We start from the raw sequence: 14,860 nt of genomic DNA, 5'->3' as shown, positions 1-14,860 counted from the left end.
AAGACCTGGGATCCTCCACACTTGGTGCTCCTGCATGGCACACAGCTCACAGCAGGCCTGGGTGGTGAGAGGAAGTGTGGCCAGGCCCCAGAGAGCTCATACACTCAGGACGGGCGCCTTAACTCAGCATCCCAACTGGTCTTCCCAGGCCAGGCTCTCTGCCCCTCTGCCCCTCCCAGCTCCCACACTCCACACGCACCAGGCCAGGCTCTCTGCCCCTCGCCCCAGCTCCCACACTCCACACGCACCATCTGGGTTGTTGGAAGTCGTCAGTAGCACCAGGAGTGAGGTCAGTGCCTCTGGAAGGTTCTGGAAGTAGGTCAGCCTCTCCTCATTCTGTGCTTCATCCTAAGAGCAGATGAGGGAGCCACCTGGACCACTGTCCCCCAGCTGAGGTCTAGTCTGACACAGCTCCCCCTCAGACCCACAGCCAGGACCACACAGAGGTTCGGGGTGGGAGTGGGGTAAGCACCCCTGACCTGCATCTGACTATCACTTCCCAGCAGGCTTTGAGCTCAGGGCCTGAAGGCACACACACAGGCTTCTGACCACTATGGCCTATTCAGAAGGAAACCCTGAGCCAGCCTAGCTGAGCATAGCAGCCTGGCAGCCAAGCAACAACATGAAGGACCAGTCAGCCTCCTTGAGCTGTGTGTACAATGAGGAAGAGCTGGGGGTGGAATGAGCAAAGACCCAGACTGGAAAGTGTGGCCTTAAGGAAGCTGCCACAAGTTAGTGGGGTGTCTCTAGTGATCTGGGTGGGACCCCCTGGGAGAGACTCACTGCTCTTGGTCACTCACATCACTCAGAGGCCTTATCCACACTGCTGTGGCTGTCAACAGGGGTAGTCATGCCTGGACTCCCAGCCTCTGTCCTCTCTGACACAGAGGGCAGCAAATACAGGCAGTGTATCCGCCTCACAGAAACCTCGACTCCAGACTCCCCAACTCGGGGTTGTCCCCTAGAGCTACCCTGTGCCTACCAAGCTGCAGACTCCAGCCAGAAAATGGGTGTAATGCAAACAGGGCCGGTGACATACAGGAAGCAGACTTCATGCACACAGAACCAACTTTTTCCTAAAACAACTTCAAAGAAAAGTTCCTCCTGCCACCCAAAGGCCAGCTCCGCCAACATCCCAGCAAATAGCCACCTGATGCAGTCTCTCTGCCACACAGGCTCCAGGACAAGCATTAACCATAGAACCCACTTGTCTCATCTACAAAATAGCACTGCCACCCATGAGCGACCAGTGGTAACAGATGCCACAAATGACCAGAGGTGGGGGACAGGAATGTCACAAGTAGCAACAAGGCTGAGAGACACGGGGAGGACCAGGGAGCCCTATCTGGGTTCAGGACAGGACAGCAAACACCTTCAAAGACACTGCTCAGCTAAGGAACCCAGAGGACAAGCCATCTCCCAGGGACATGTCCAGGGACAGTATCAGAGGAATGAAGTAGCCCTCCAGGGCCTGAATCAATCCCCTAACTCTCTGAGTGAGCTCAGGGAAGGTTTCATGTTGGCTAAGGAAGGTTCTAGCACCTGCGTCAGTTTCCAGACAAGGGAACTAAGACTGGGGGACAAGGGAATGAGAAACCTCCAACGCAGGAGCTCCCAGCCTGACCTTTCTCCCAGCAGGCTTCTTGCAGCAGCCCCACAACTCTACTCCTTCCACAGGCTGTGTAGGCTCTTCTGAGCCATGGGCCTGCAGCAGCAGAGGGAGCACCCTGGCTATAGGGACCTGGTTCCTATCCAGCTCACTGTGCCACAGCCCTGATGGGGCACACAGCCCGTGAGGTACAATGACAGCACTGATGCTAGGGAAAACATGCCTCAAATCTAGCACCATGTGGCGAGGAAGATGTCAAGCGAGCCAGTTATAGATAACGCCTACAGATGGGCTCAGACAAGGTTAGTTACTGTGTCCTCAGTTATTAAAGCCTGGAGACACCAGGCTGGGCCATGGAGACATGCAGCAGGCTTTCAACCTGTTCCCCAGGCCAGGCTGGCAAGGTTGGAGATAACCAGGGACAAGGAACTCAGCATGGGTCGGTCCTCACATCCTCCCCATTACAACAGAAGACAGGGAATGGGATGATTGTCAAGACCACGAGATGTTTGTCAAGACCATGACAGGAAGACAGCCTCAATTACACAACCCTCATCCTGTTCAGCCTGGTTCCCCTTCCCGGGGAAGAAACCCAGTCTGTAGGAGGAATCTTCTGGTAGCACTGGATATAGCATTCTTGGGGAAAGGCCCCCACATTCACTTTGCGGTTGAGGCTCTAGCCACTTGCCAGCCCCCACACTGCCTGCCTGCTTAGCCTGGGCTCTGAGAAATAGCAGTGACTATAGTCATATGACAGTTACACACAGGTCTCAGGGGTGTGGAAGGCAGTGTAGTCCCTGCCCCTGTCAACCACAGGCATGATACATAGACCCAGGCACTCGCTAGACACATCATGGAGACACCTACAAACAGAGATGGAGACATACTACACAAAGACACAGAAATAACACAAAGACACAGACATGTGGAGACACATCCAGACTTGTACACAGAGACATAGCCATATACATACATGGAGACATACCCAGGATATGCACACAGACACACCCATATACACACAGAGAGACACACAGAAACACACTCATACATAAACACGGAGACACACCCAGACACAGACATGCATACTCACATACACACAAAGAGACACTCACAGACATGTACATAGAGAGACATCAACAGACACACAACACATGGGATGCAGGCAGGCAGGCACACAAATGGCACAAACACAGACTCACAGACATGCACATGCCACAGATGACTAAGGATGGAAGACACGGATGTCATAAGAAGTTACAGGGTTGGGAAACCTTCTGGACACACCCACACTACACATCCTGAATTATCCAGAGAGTCATGCAGCCATGACAGGCACACATGTACAGAGACACTCACATGCAGGAACACACGGGACCACCCCAGCACCCCATGGTTGGAAGGCACTATCTTGCCTTCTCCCGCCCTGGCAGCACAACTCCATTATATCACCTCAATGTCACGGGTGACCAGCCGTGATCACGCCAGTCACCCCCCAATAGATGCAAAAATGCAGGACGGACCATGCTGGAGGACAGTGATCTGGCCTGGACATAACCCTTGCTAGATGTGAGGTGAGACACACAGAACTCATAGGTGAGCAGCCAAGGCAGATGTCCCCACAGATAGACAGCTAGACACCCCTCCATGGCATCAAGTTGCTAGGGTCAAAGTCTCAACTGCAGCTGGGCAGGGCAGGGGCCCAGAGTCAGAGGCCAGGAACTTAGCCAAGCATTGCTGGGGCTTGGAGCAGGCACCAGGAAGGGCAGCCCTGGCTGAGGCATAGTTAGACTGGAGAGGACTCTTCAAGTCACCCTCCGTGAAGAGCCTGTCATACATGGACATGGAGAAGGTCACCAGCACAGAGGGCAGGGGTGGACAAAGGCTTCAGTGATGGGAAGTTTGGACATGCAGAGACAGCCCCTCAAGAGGCATCATGAGGGCTGGAGAGATGGCTCAGTGGTTAAGAGCATTGCCTGCTCTTCCAAAGGTCCTGAGTTCAATTCCCAGCAACTACATGGTGGCACACAACCATCTGTATTGAGATCTGGTGCCCTCTTCTGGCCTTCAGGCATACATGCACAAAGAATATTGTATACATAATAAATAAATATTAAAAAAAAAAAAAAAAAAAAGAGGCATCATGAACCACTTCGTGGTCTGTCACCCTTGGTCACCCTGGCTACTCCAGACCAGGCAGGCTTTGCAGGACAAGGGCCTATGAGCCTCACCTATGGTCAAGGCCATACTCACCTTCTCACCAATGGTGAACAACAGCATCCCAATGATGGTGAAGAGGCACAGGTGGATTGTCAGCAGCAGCCCGACACTGGGAGGAAGGGTGGTACTCAGCCTGGCACGGCACAGGCCACACATCCCAAGAGGCATGACACCATCCTGCCCACGCCCTCGGGTATGAGCACAGTGCTCCCTCCTCTCCTTGGAGACACTGAGTATTTTTGGCCCTGGGACAGGGACCTGAAGCCAGGTCTACCCTGGATCCTCTGTTTGTGGTAGGACACAACCCAAGGGGCATGCCAGCCAGGGACCAGAACACAGAGGACAGAGGTCAATTCTATCTTTTGGGGCCAGACAGGCAGGTGCCCTACCAAAGAAGGGACTGGAAGCAGAGGAAGGGCATGGATGATATTTTTTCTGGCAGAAGCCAAGAGGGCTGGGGAACTGAAGCTCCATAGCGCTGAACCCAAGAGCTACAGGGTCCAGGTCAGCACAGCTGCAAACAGTGCAAGAGGCAGCTGAACTAAAGCTGCAGATGCGGCCAACCAATGGGAGACCCCAGAGACAAGAAATGCGGCATCTGCTCAACTCAGCAACAGGTGTGGTAGGTATGAGTCTATAGTGTCTGACCAGGTCTGACCAGGACCCCAAACACTGCCCACTGACTCCTGCAGGATGCTGGGCTGGGAGTACCAAGAGGGAGGGCTGCCCCAACCATACCCACATAGGAGCGGGCCTACCCTCTGGTCCCTCTGGTTCCTCTGGCAGAGCTTGCAGCTTCCGGCCCCAGTGCTCACCTGGCCATTTCTGGCAGTGACCACCGTATGCACTTCAGGGTCTTCTTCATCATGGAGGAATTCTGGAGCAGGAAGAAGGGACGGAGTGACCGGCGTACACGCAGGGACTAGAAGACAAGAAGCCAGCCACTGAACCAGCCACTGAACCAGGACCAAGCATCCCTTCTTTCTAGGGATCCCAGAGCCTGGAGAAGGGAGTGAGTAGTCCTAGGCCTGCTGGCCACAGCTGACAGCTCGCAGCATTCCTGCATCCTGGCCTGATGCCTCCCGTCCCCTGCTCACTGTCCTGTTCCTCTCCATCACAGCACCTGTCACAAGGCCTATCAGCAGCCTCTTTCTAGCACCTGGTAACACAGGACAATGGCCCACGCACACTTACACATGACAGGCTCTCAAGGGACCCTTGTGAGGACTTGCTGGTCCTCCTGGGCTGTGCTCACACAGAAGGACCCCAGAGCACAGAACAGAATGAGAGAGCAACAGGAACCACAGCAACCAGAAAACTGCTCAGGGCTCTGGTCCAACCCAGATGCCCTGCCTGGTTCCCGTGACTGAGAGGTCAGTGCCCTCAGCTCCCTGGACCACCACATACCACCTATGGTTGGCAGGCCAGAACCCAGGTCTCCAGTCCTCCAGAGCCTGGACCACCTCCAATCATACGGGGACACAAAGGCTACTTATGGTCTTGCTGGCTGTGTGGGCCTAGCAATGCCACAGACTAAGGATGAGAAAAAACACAGCCAGGTGACCATCTCCAAAGATGGCGACACTGAGAATCAGAACCCAGATCCCAGAGTGGAAGCAAGCACCCGGTGATAGACAGGGAATACGGTCACAACCTCAAGCACCCGGCGATAGACAGTGCATGCGGTCACAACCACCAGTGCCTGGCAGACCTTATGTCGCCCAACCCTTCCACCATGAGGACTTAATTGGGCAGAAGCCAAACCTGGTCTGGCAAAGCAGGCCAGGTGCCTGGCCCTCCCCCATAAAGCCACCCGGCATCTGTGGGGGTGCTTCAAGAGGACCCCGATAGCTACAGAGGTTCTGAGTCATACAGCCACCTAACCAGAGACGGACCTCATGTGACATGCCAGCCTTAGGTGGAAAAGTCCCTCAGAAAGGTGGCAGGCAGGGGTCTGCTAACTGAGCACGATTCCCGAGAGCAGAGAATATCATGGAAAGAGCTGAAGGACTGGGAACAAGGAGTTTGGAGGGCAATGGGGACAGGTCCTTCCAAACAGGCACAGGGTGCTGGCGTTCAGGCTCCGGAAGTGTGTAACCAGCACATCAACTTGGCAGGTCCTACAAACACCCTGAGCGTCTGACCTCAGCTACACATGAAGCAGCCACCAGGACAGGGGTGAAGGCTCTACCTGGGGCCAACGACACACTCATTCTGCAGAAGCAGAGCCTAACACAAGGCATGGCTCCTGGTGACAGATGGCACTGTGCCCTTCCCCATGTGGGACACTGATCCATCCCTGGACAGACAGCTATGCCAGTTAAGCTCTGCCCTTCTGTCCACGGTGTCACGCCAAGCACCCCCACCCTAGAGCCTGGAAATGGCCCAGTGAGCAGGTCTCACTACCTCAGTATGACACATGTCACTGGAAGGCAGAGGAACCCTTCTGTCCTGTGGCTACCAGATCTGGAGCCCGCAGGAAGGGTCCAGAGTTTGAGGGTTCAGGCTCATGAAGCTGGGTTTCAGTGACCACATGGCTACATTCATCTTGCCATGCTGGACCCTATTAGTCTGGAAATACCCACCTCCAAAGGCAGAAGCCACCGAGGACACACACTGGTCCCACCACACGGAACCCTAACTTGTCCAGAGGGCAAATAACCAACTCCAGCACACAAAACAGGACACCGCCACTCAGGAGTGATAAGGAGGCCCCAAGTCCTCCAGGGAAAACTAAAGCTGCGGGGCCAGGGAGTGACTCAGCGGGAGAACATTGCCCAGCATGCACAAGGCCCTGGAAGGGCTGACACAGCATTCAGCTATGAGGGAGAGGGGGAGGCAGAACTAGAGAATCCAGCTCTAAGGGTGAAGGTCTCAGTATCCACGACAAACCTGGCCAGCTAACAAGGACGAGGCACAGCGACAAGAGCAGGCTGCCGAGGGACATTACATAGACTATGTAGGCGGCCAGGCCGCTCTGTGCCCCAACCCTGGCTCATTTACCAGGTGGACTCATTCGTGCATCACAAGGAGCTTCTTCTCCTCACCTTCCTCCCTCATGGCAGCACATAAGAACCCCGGCAGAGGCACAGCTAGGAACCAGTCAGGTGCAGAGACCCATGGGAAGCTTCAGTGAGAAATGATGGCTATAGGGCTATCTCCCTCCTGTTCCAGGAAGGCATGGGCACCTCTTCCTCAATCAGAAGAGGAGCTGCATCTTACGGGGGTGGGGGTGACAACACACAGGAAGTGGAAGGTGCCAAATAGCTGTAGAACTGTGCCTCCGTGCCCCTCAGTATCTGCTGGGTATGGGGGCAGGGACTCACCGCCCACCACTCTCCCACCAGCTCCCTGTAGGGCCTGGGGGAGGCTGCAGGCTGGTGGTGAGAAACAAGCTTCCCTCCTTCCCATCACTGGCTGTCCTTCCTTATCAGGCAGGACCCACCCAAAGGGCAGAGGACAAGCCAGCTCTGCAGCTGGGATTCCAAGTGTTGTTTCCCATCAGCCCTCTAGGCTCCACTAAGTCTTAGTCCCTCTATTCAGTTCCCATCATATACTAACAGATCCATGAAGGCCGAACCAACCTGCCCCTGCCTCGGTGCCCACACCACCTCCCAGGGTCCCGGGTGCTTCCAAGGAAGCACGGCACTGTGGTCAGTGCTGAGTCAGTGGATGAGGCTTGTTAGGGCTGAGCTCAAACAGCCACGGGCACAGCGATGCCCTGGGATGGCTCTCTTATAAGGGACCTGACCAGGAAAGTTCACTGCAAACTGAAGGATAAGGAGTCACAGCAACTTGGACCCTGATTCTAGGTCCTCTCCCCAATGGGACACCACAGGGGAAACTTTGGCTGTCAAGCCCCAGTCCCTTTCCTACGATGGGGGAAACCAAGGCCCTCCAGGACATGAACAGCACCGGGCAGATGGACACATGGCTCAGGGCTCAGCTGCACCTGTACATCATACCCACAGGGCTGCCTTGGTCTTGGAGCTGACATGCCACCTACCTCCTCACAAGCCAGGCTCAGTGAAACGATCCAGTCCACCACAGACACAACCAGCACCACGAAGTAGGCCAGCAGCCACAGGTTCTCCTGTAACTGGGCCTGGCCCACCAGGTAGCCCTGCAAGAGACGGGGAAGAGTGAACAGCAAGCCAGGCAGACGTAGGTCTGTAGCCAGGCAGAGGACATCGGTACATGCCCAAGGCCTTGGGCAACGGAGTGGGGGGTTTACAGTCCAGTCTCCGTGCACTGCTGGTGGGGAGTGAGGAGCTGAGCAGGGGTCAGGAAGCATGCATTCCTGCCAAGGCTGCTAGTGACTCACGGCTGTGACTCAGGGGTGGCACTCAGCCTCTCTGGCTGGGTTCCTCATGGGTATCACAGGTCCCATCAGCTTTGTGTATCTAAGCCACCAGTGCGTGCCAAGCAAACAAAAGAGCGTTCCAAGACAGGAGGACAAAAGGACAAGTACCGAGTGGGCTTGACAGCCACTCCAGGAAGGTGATGCAGGAGGGGGGGTCCTGCCCATCCTGCCCTCTTGATGTCCCATCATCACACCTGCCTCCATAGCAGATAACAATCTCTGCTCTCTTTCACCTAGAGAATACACTCACACCAGGCCATTTGGACCAGTGAATACCAAATTGGCTTGCTTGCTTTCTTTCTTTCTTTCTTTCTTTCTTTCTTTTTTTTTTTTCGCATACCAAATTCTTGCCAGTTAAAACCTAGAGCTGCACCTGGTGGGCGGTGGTGGTGCACACCTTTAATCCCAGCACTCAGGAGGCAGAGGCAGGTGGATTTCTGTGAGTTCGAGGCCAGCCTGGTCAACAGAGCAAGTTCTAAGACAGCCAGGGCTACACAGAGAAACACTGTCTCAAAAAAACAAACAAAAAACAAAAACCTAGAGCTGCCCATCACGTCATGGGCAAAGATAGAAGAAAAAAACGAGAAACCACCCTGAGCACACCAATCACAAGTGTGTGTGCATGCACGCATACACACACATACACACGCGCACACACACACACACACATGAATAGATATAAACAACCTAAGAGAGCACAACACACCACGCCTTCATTCACGTGCCAAGGCTCCCAAGCAGCCACACAATGATAGCTCAGGCCATCTGAACAACACCAGGAGCTTTGTGGGTAGGACCTGATACCACCCACCTCACCTTCACGGAGAGGTCAACCAGGAAGATCAACATGCAGAGAGCCTCAATGGTCTCCGTCAGGCCACAGGGTGGCTGCCAGGGCTGGGAGCGGTAGCGCACATCCGCTGTTCTTGTGAATGATGATGGGAACTCCACAAAAGCCAAGGCCAGGATCAAGAAAATGGTGAAGCCCAGTACTCTGGGAAGGAAACAAACACTGTCAGTGGGTAAAGGGCTGCTGCCTGTTGGGCCAGGAAGCCAACTGGGAGGTGCACTGGGGTCCAGGGGCTAGTAGGCAGCAGCTGGCATTTCTTGGCTGGGGCTACCATGCTTGGCCAAGTAACACAGCCTTGCCCAAGACTCAGGGGTTAGGCTGACACAGCATTCTAAGGAGGAAGCCCTTACCACCACTAACTTTCTGGCCACAGCTGGCTCCTCTGTGGAAGAGGGACCACGGATCACCTATGTCCGTGGATGGGGAGCATGCTTAGCCCAAGACAGTGTAGGGTCGGCCCAACCCCACCAAGTAGGTCTGCACAGCCCGGTTCCACTGGGAAGCAGTCTCACCGTTGGCACAGGTTCGAGTAGTACCAGCGGTAAAGCCACAAGGAGCCAGCATCCATGCGGTGGTAGATGGAGCGGTACTGGGAACAAAGGGCACATGAGCATGAGACAGGCCCTCCTGCAACACAGCCACGCCCAGAGCGAAATGAGCAGGGTCCTTGGTACCACAATACAGGGAAGGGACTAGGGTCACTGGCCCAGTGTCTCCCCAAGTCTATACACAAAGAGGTTTGAGTTGGGTCTCTCCAGCACATCACACACAGGGGTGTGAGTGGATTCCCCCAGTGCTGCACACACTGGGCTTGAGTGGGGTTCCCCTCAGTGGCACACACATATGGGAGTCGGAGGGGTCTCCCTTAATGCCACATATGTGAATATGTGGCTCATACATATATGTACCCACAGTCCACTCACTGTACCCACATACTACACGTGGCCCAATCCAGTGACCCAATCTCCCCAGAGTCAGGCCTAATCTAGGTATGCTACAGTAAGTCCGTGTCAGCTCCTCACTGGGTCTCAGGCTTAGACAGTACAAGCTACAGAGCTTGCCCAGTAGAGAGAGCTCCTCCCTCAGTACAGGCTAAGGCTGTGCATGGAAGGCCCGCTCCACTCTCCAATACAACTGTATCCATCCTGCAGGTGTCTCCCGGACCTGGGTCTAGCACAGGGTGGCCCATGACAGGCTTCAGTACATACTAAATCAACGACACCATGACTCCAGCACTAAGGTGACGGCCTCCATCAGAGGACAAGGGAGAGCTGGGTCCAGGTACCTGCCATTGTATCTATCCTAAATGAAGGCCCCTGCCCCAGGACAGTAAGGGACAAAGGACAGGGCAGACTCCTGGTCAGCAGGGCAGCCACTACACACACACCTTTATGGCATCTTCAGTGAAGACCACAGCCTGGTCTATGCAGAGCTCCTGTCTGGCTGTGGCACCTGCAGGTAGAGGGAACACAGCAGGTGAGCAATGGAACACAGCAGCCTCAGCTCTATAGGAGGAGCACAAGCAGGACGGGAGCCGGGGCCTCCATTCTGCAGCAGGTACCTGTCCAGGCCAGAGTGTTAAGCAGGGGAAAAAAAATGGCATGGGTGGAAGACATCAGGCCTGGAGCAAAGGCAGCTCTACCCCATGACCACCGCTGCCCAGGGCACAGCACACACAAGGATACAGAGGCAGTAGTGACCTGCAGGACCCTGGCACCATACTCAGAGCCCCCACTCCCATCTACTCACATGGAAAGAACAGGAAAGGTCACCCTTGTCAAGTGCATGCCAGTGGCCACCTGCTTAGCTCCCGGGTGGAAGCCATGTGGTGCAGGAGCCCCTGGTGCACAAGTGGGCTCAGTGAAGGGGCTGCCATCATCACCCATGCCACCTCCACCTCCTGTTCAACCAGAATCTTCCACTCTGAGTCGGGGCAATCTCTATCCAAGGAACACAAGATTTCACACCAAAATTGGGAGCTACGGCTAGAATGGAAGGTATCTGCTCACTCTCCCGCCAACGCCAACAACCACAGAGCTCTCACCCCCTCCCCACCTTCAAGACCGGGTGGTTCCCGAATACAACTCTGAGCAGGGAAACCAGGGGACTGCACAGCTCCAATGGTTCACATCACAGCATGCTTGAAACAGAGTGAACCATCCAGCTATCTCGCTATGCAGTTCTATAAAATCTGGCCTCCCGGGACCCATGGGAGCCATGCCCCGATAAGAACAGAGCCACCACAGCAAGAAGCCCTGAGGCAGTGCACAGCCATGTACGGAGCCCCAGCGGCAGCCTACACAGTGTGCCCTCTCTAAAGAGCCACCTGCTCTAGTTCTTGGGGCTTGCGTCTAGGGTCACAGAACAGAGGCAGTAAACCCCAGAGGATGACAGGAGATGTACCTCACTCCTGGCTCTGTCCTTATCAACCAGGATCTCAGGATTTCCCCGCATGTATGCCCATGAGGCTTATCCTAAAGACACCCTAACTGCTTCTCAGAGAGGCTCTGAGGGTTGTGGGTACTGGCACTCCTGAAGCCTTCCTGAGATGGCTATGAAGAAGAAGCCATACTGCTGTGTTCCCTGCATGGCAGAACTGAAAACCAACTGGCCCAAAGAGAAAGGCAGCTGAGGGCAGCCTGGTAAAGCCTGGAAGCCCGGTCATGCCCTAGAGAGTGTAGCCTGGGCCTAAAGCCATGAACCACAAAAGTTTCTCAGACAAAACACTAGTCGAGGCCCGGAACCGACTATAAAGACTCATGTCCACTCAGACAAGCCATCACAGGTGTGGGTCAGCACCCTAGGGTTCTGTACCAGGGGCCCCTTCATCTAGCTTGTGCCTGTTGGTGGGAAGGTTCTGAGTCTCGCTATCTGAGCTCACCCAGGAATGAGGGGCCTGAAGAAGGCCCGCCCACTCCCATCAGCATTCTTCCTACCTGCGGCTCTAGGAAGCTTGTCACAAGCTCTAGGAAGCAGGCCATAGGTTTCTGGGGGTCCCCGATGCCCCAGGTCCACACTGCACCACATCCTGACACTTGGGAACTGCCCATCCACTCTGTCTCCTGCTGCTTCGCCACCCTGCCCCATCCATCTGAACTTGACCCTGTCAAGGCCTGGCTCTCCAGAACCTCGAAGCCCATGCCCAGGTTGTTGTCTCTGCCAGAGGATCCTCTTCCAAACTGAGGGTTCAGAGCCTCCCCCAGGGCTACCTGCCCTGCCCTGAACTCATCAACTTAGGCAGTAATCACCTGTTGCTACCTATAACTCCAACCACGAGGGCCAGGGGACTTCTCCTGAGCACATAGGGTCAGATGAGGCAAAGTGAGGGATGGTGACAGGGCCTCAGACACTGTGTCCCCCACAATACCTATGGATACTTACTTCCCGACAGCCAGGTCTCACTCTAGACTCTACACAATCAGTCTGGACCCCTGCCTAGCATGCTGTATGACCCTGGGCACGTCCCTTACCTCTCTGCAGCTTCCTCTCAACCCTTCCCAGCAGGACCCGACTACGAAGTTCCCCAGCTTTGCAATTAGCCCACATAGTCTATAAGCACCCTCGTCCTCATACGATCCAGAAACAAGACAAAACTACTCTATGTAACATTGGCAGGGGGAGGGGGGGACAGTCAGGTAGGCCTGACTCAGCAGGTCACAACTGCAGGAACCCCTGGGGTCCTTGGGGAGGCCTATAGCAACAGCTCCCCGCTCTAAGAGTCTGATTACAGAACAGCCAAACCCAGAGCCTGGAGACCATCTCTCACCCACAGGATGCTGTGTGGAGACTAAAGATGTATTCTCGTGGACAGCCCAGCCCAGGAGATGCAAACACCAAGAGCATTGTCTGGGTTCTCAACAGCCTCAGCCAAAGTCACAGTGTTTGGACAAAGAGCCCTCAGGGTCTCTCATGTGACGCTGCCCCAGCCTTGAGTCTTGTCTCAACAGAGAAGACTGAAACTGTCACTTGTCCATTCTTCAGGGCCAGAACTTACAGACATCGTGATGTTACCGTCCTGGACATCTGTCAGGACCCACACACCAGACTACAGCATCTCTCTTTGGATGCCCAAAATGTGTCCCCCACCCCACCAGCCCATTACTACCCCCTTATATTGAAACTCAAGCTAAGCAACCTGCCAAAGTCCCACACCCAGAAAGGTCCCCAGATGCCCCCACACAAAGCAGGTGTCCCTGAACCATATACCTCAACACTTGGGATGGGGGTTGGGGGTTAGATGTGTGGTCACCTCAGCCTCTAACTTCCTCGTCTCCATCCGTGGCCTCATTATTCAATGGCTAGAAATGAGCTGTGGGCAGACAGGGACCACTGTGCCAATCTAGTCTGCTCCCAAACAGAAGAGGGAAGGAGGTCCAGAAAGGGAAGTTTAAATGGCCAGGCGTGCACACACAGGGCAGTGTACTGGCAGTGACCACACCAGAGGGCAGGACTGTGACCTTCGGTAGGTCAGAGGTCGGGGGGGGGGGCTCCTCTCCTTTCTTCTCTCTCGTGGCCTCATCTGGAAAATGAGAACAAGAACCTTCTGCCTCTCAGGCATGAATCACCTAACCCTCTGAAGATGGCTGGGAGGATGACCTCACTTTCCCTGAGTTCACCAATGTCCCTGACCACAGGAAGGGAAGAGAAGGAGAGAGAGGATAAGCCCCCACCCCTCCTGGCACTTAAGGGGTCAAGGAAGGAAGTTACCTGGCCTCGGGACACCAGCTTCAGTCCCTAGCAGCCAGAGCAAAGTCACTCCCAGAAGGATATTCTGCCACACAGGCCTGGGTACCGTGGTTTGGAAAACTCTTCTCTAAGCCTCAGTTTCCCCACGAGGAAGACGGGGTGAACTGGTGGTGCAGGAACCCCCTCCCAGCACTCGAGAAGTATAGGCAAGAGGATCTGGAGTTCAAAGCCAGCCTGGCTACTTGAGATCCTGTCTCAAAAAGTTAGGAGAAAAAAAAGAAAAGTAAAAATGAAAGTGCCACCTCACTCACCAGAGCGGGCTCCACTACCTCGATCCCTGACCAGAAGGGGCTGCGTCTCGGCCGCCATCCCACCACCAACACAAGCAGGACTTGGCCCCAGCACCGAGCCCGGCGTTCCGGAGAAAGAGCGACCGTTCTGTGATGACTCCAGCGACAGCCAATGAGAACGGAGGGATCGTGCTGGGAGGCGGAAGCAACAAGCCCCGCCTCCAATGGGTGGAGCTCCGCTTTCTTCCAACAGGAAAGGACAGAGGTGTGGGAAGCTGAGCTCGAGGAAGTTTTTTGTTTGTTTGGTTGGTTGGTTTTTGTTTTTTCGAAATAGAGTTTCTCTGTAGCTTTGGAGCCTGTCCTGGAACTAACTCTTGTAGATTAGGCTAGCCTCGAATTCAGAGATCTGTCTGTCTCTGTCTCCTGAGTACTAGGTTTAAAGGCACGCGCCGCCACTACCGCCCTGCCCTAAGGAAGTATTTTACCAGTGCAAATTACTGCTATCTTCTTCCAGCTCTGGGAACGCCCAACTGTCTGGGCTGGACCCAGGAGTCTTGTTTTGTTTTGAGATTTCCTTGCTTGTTTGTTCGTTTTTTTATTTCCAGGTCCTTATAACACGCCAACAAGCCCTCTCCTTCTAGCTACGCCCAAACCCAGAGGTGTTTAAACAAGCATTTTGCATGACTCTGACACACGTGAGTATAGTGTACAAGAGACTGACCACAGAAGTCACTACCACTACCACCCCCACCCCAAAGGAGTTTGTGTTTTCCTCTAAAATTAAGAAAAATAAATATAATTAAGGGTAAATTTGAAAACGTGAAGCTGGACCGGGCAGTGGTGGC

General features: G+C 54.5%; 1 protein-coding gene across 2 annotated transcripts in view; it reads right to left on the bottom strand.

Annotated features, from left to right (window-relative positions):
* Window positions 1–14,160, bottom strand: part of Tpcn2 (two pore segment channel 2) — a 40,068-nt gene extending 25,908 nt beyond the window's left edge. For both annotated transcript variants that reach the window (XM_057779423.1, XM_057779422.1), the window contains exons 1-8: window positions 14,037–14,160; window positions 10,427–10,491; window positions 9,552–9,628; window positions 9,006–9,183; window positions 7,833–7,949; window positions 4,642–4,748; window positions 3,860–3,935; window positions 249–348 (exon numbers count right to left, since the gene is read on the bottom strand). In XM_057779423.1, coding sequence (XP_057635406.1) covers window positions 249–348; window positions 3,860–3,935; window positions 4,642–4,748; window positions 7,833–7,949; window positions 9,006–9,183; window positions 9,552–9,628; window positions 10,427–10,491; window positions 14,037–14,094 — 778 coding nt within the window. In that variant the 5' untranslated portion in view covers window positions 14,095–14,160. The remainder of the gene's footprint in view (window positions 1–248; window positions 349–3,859; window positions 3,936–4,641; window positions 4,749–7,832; window positions 7,950–9,005; window positions 9,184–9,551; window positions 9,629–10,426; window positions 10,492–14,036) is intronic.
* Window positions 14,161–14,860: the final 700 nt, after the last annotated feature.

This window comes from Chionomys nivalis, chromosome 8 (assembly GCF_950005125.1).
Source record: "Chionomys nivalis chromosome 8, mChiNiv1.1, whole genome shotgun sequence".
In the NCBI taxonomy this organism is placed as follows: domain Eukaryota; kingdom Metazoa; phylum Chordata; class Mammalia; order Rodentia; family Cricetidae; genus Chionomys; species Chionomys nivalis.
This window is presented reverse-complemented; position numbering and strand designations above follow the sequence as displayed.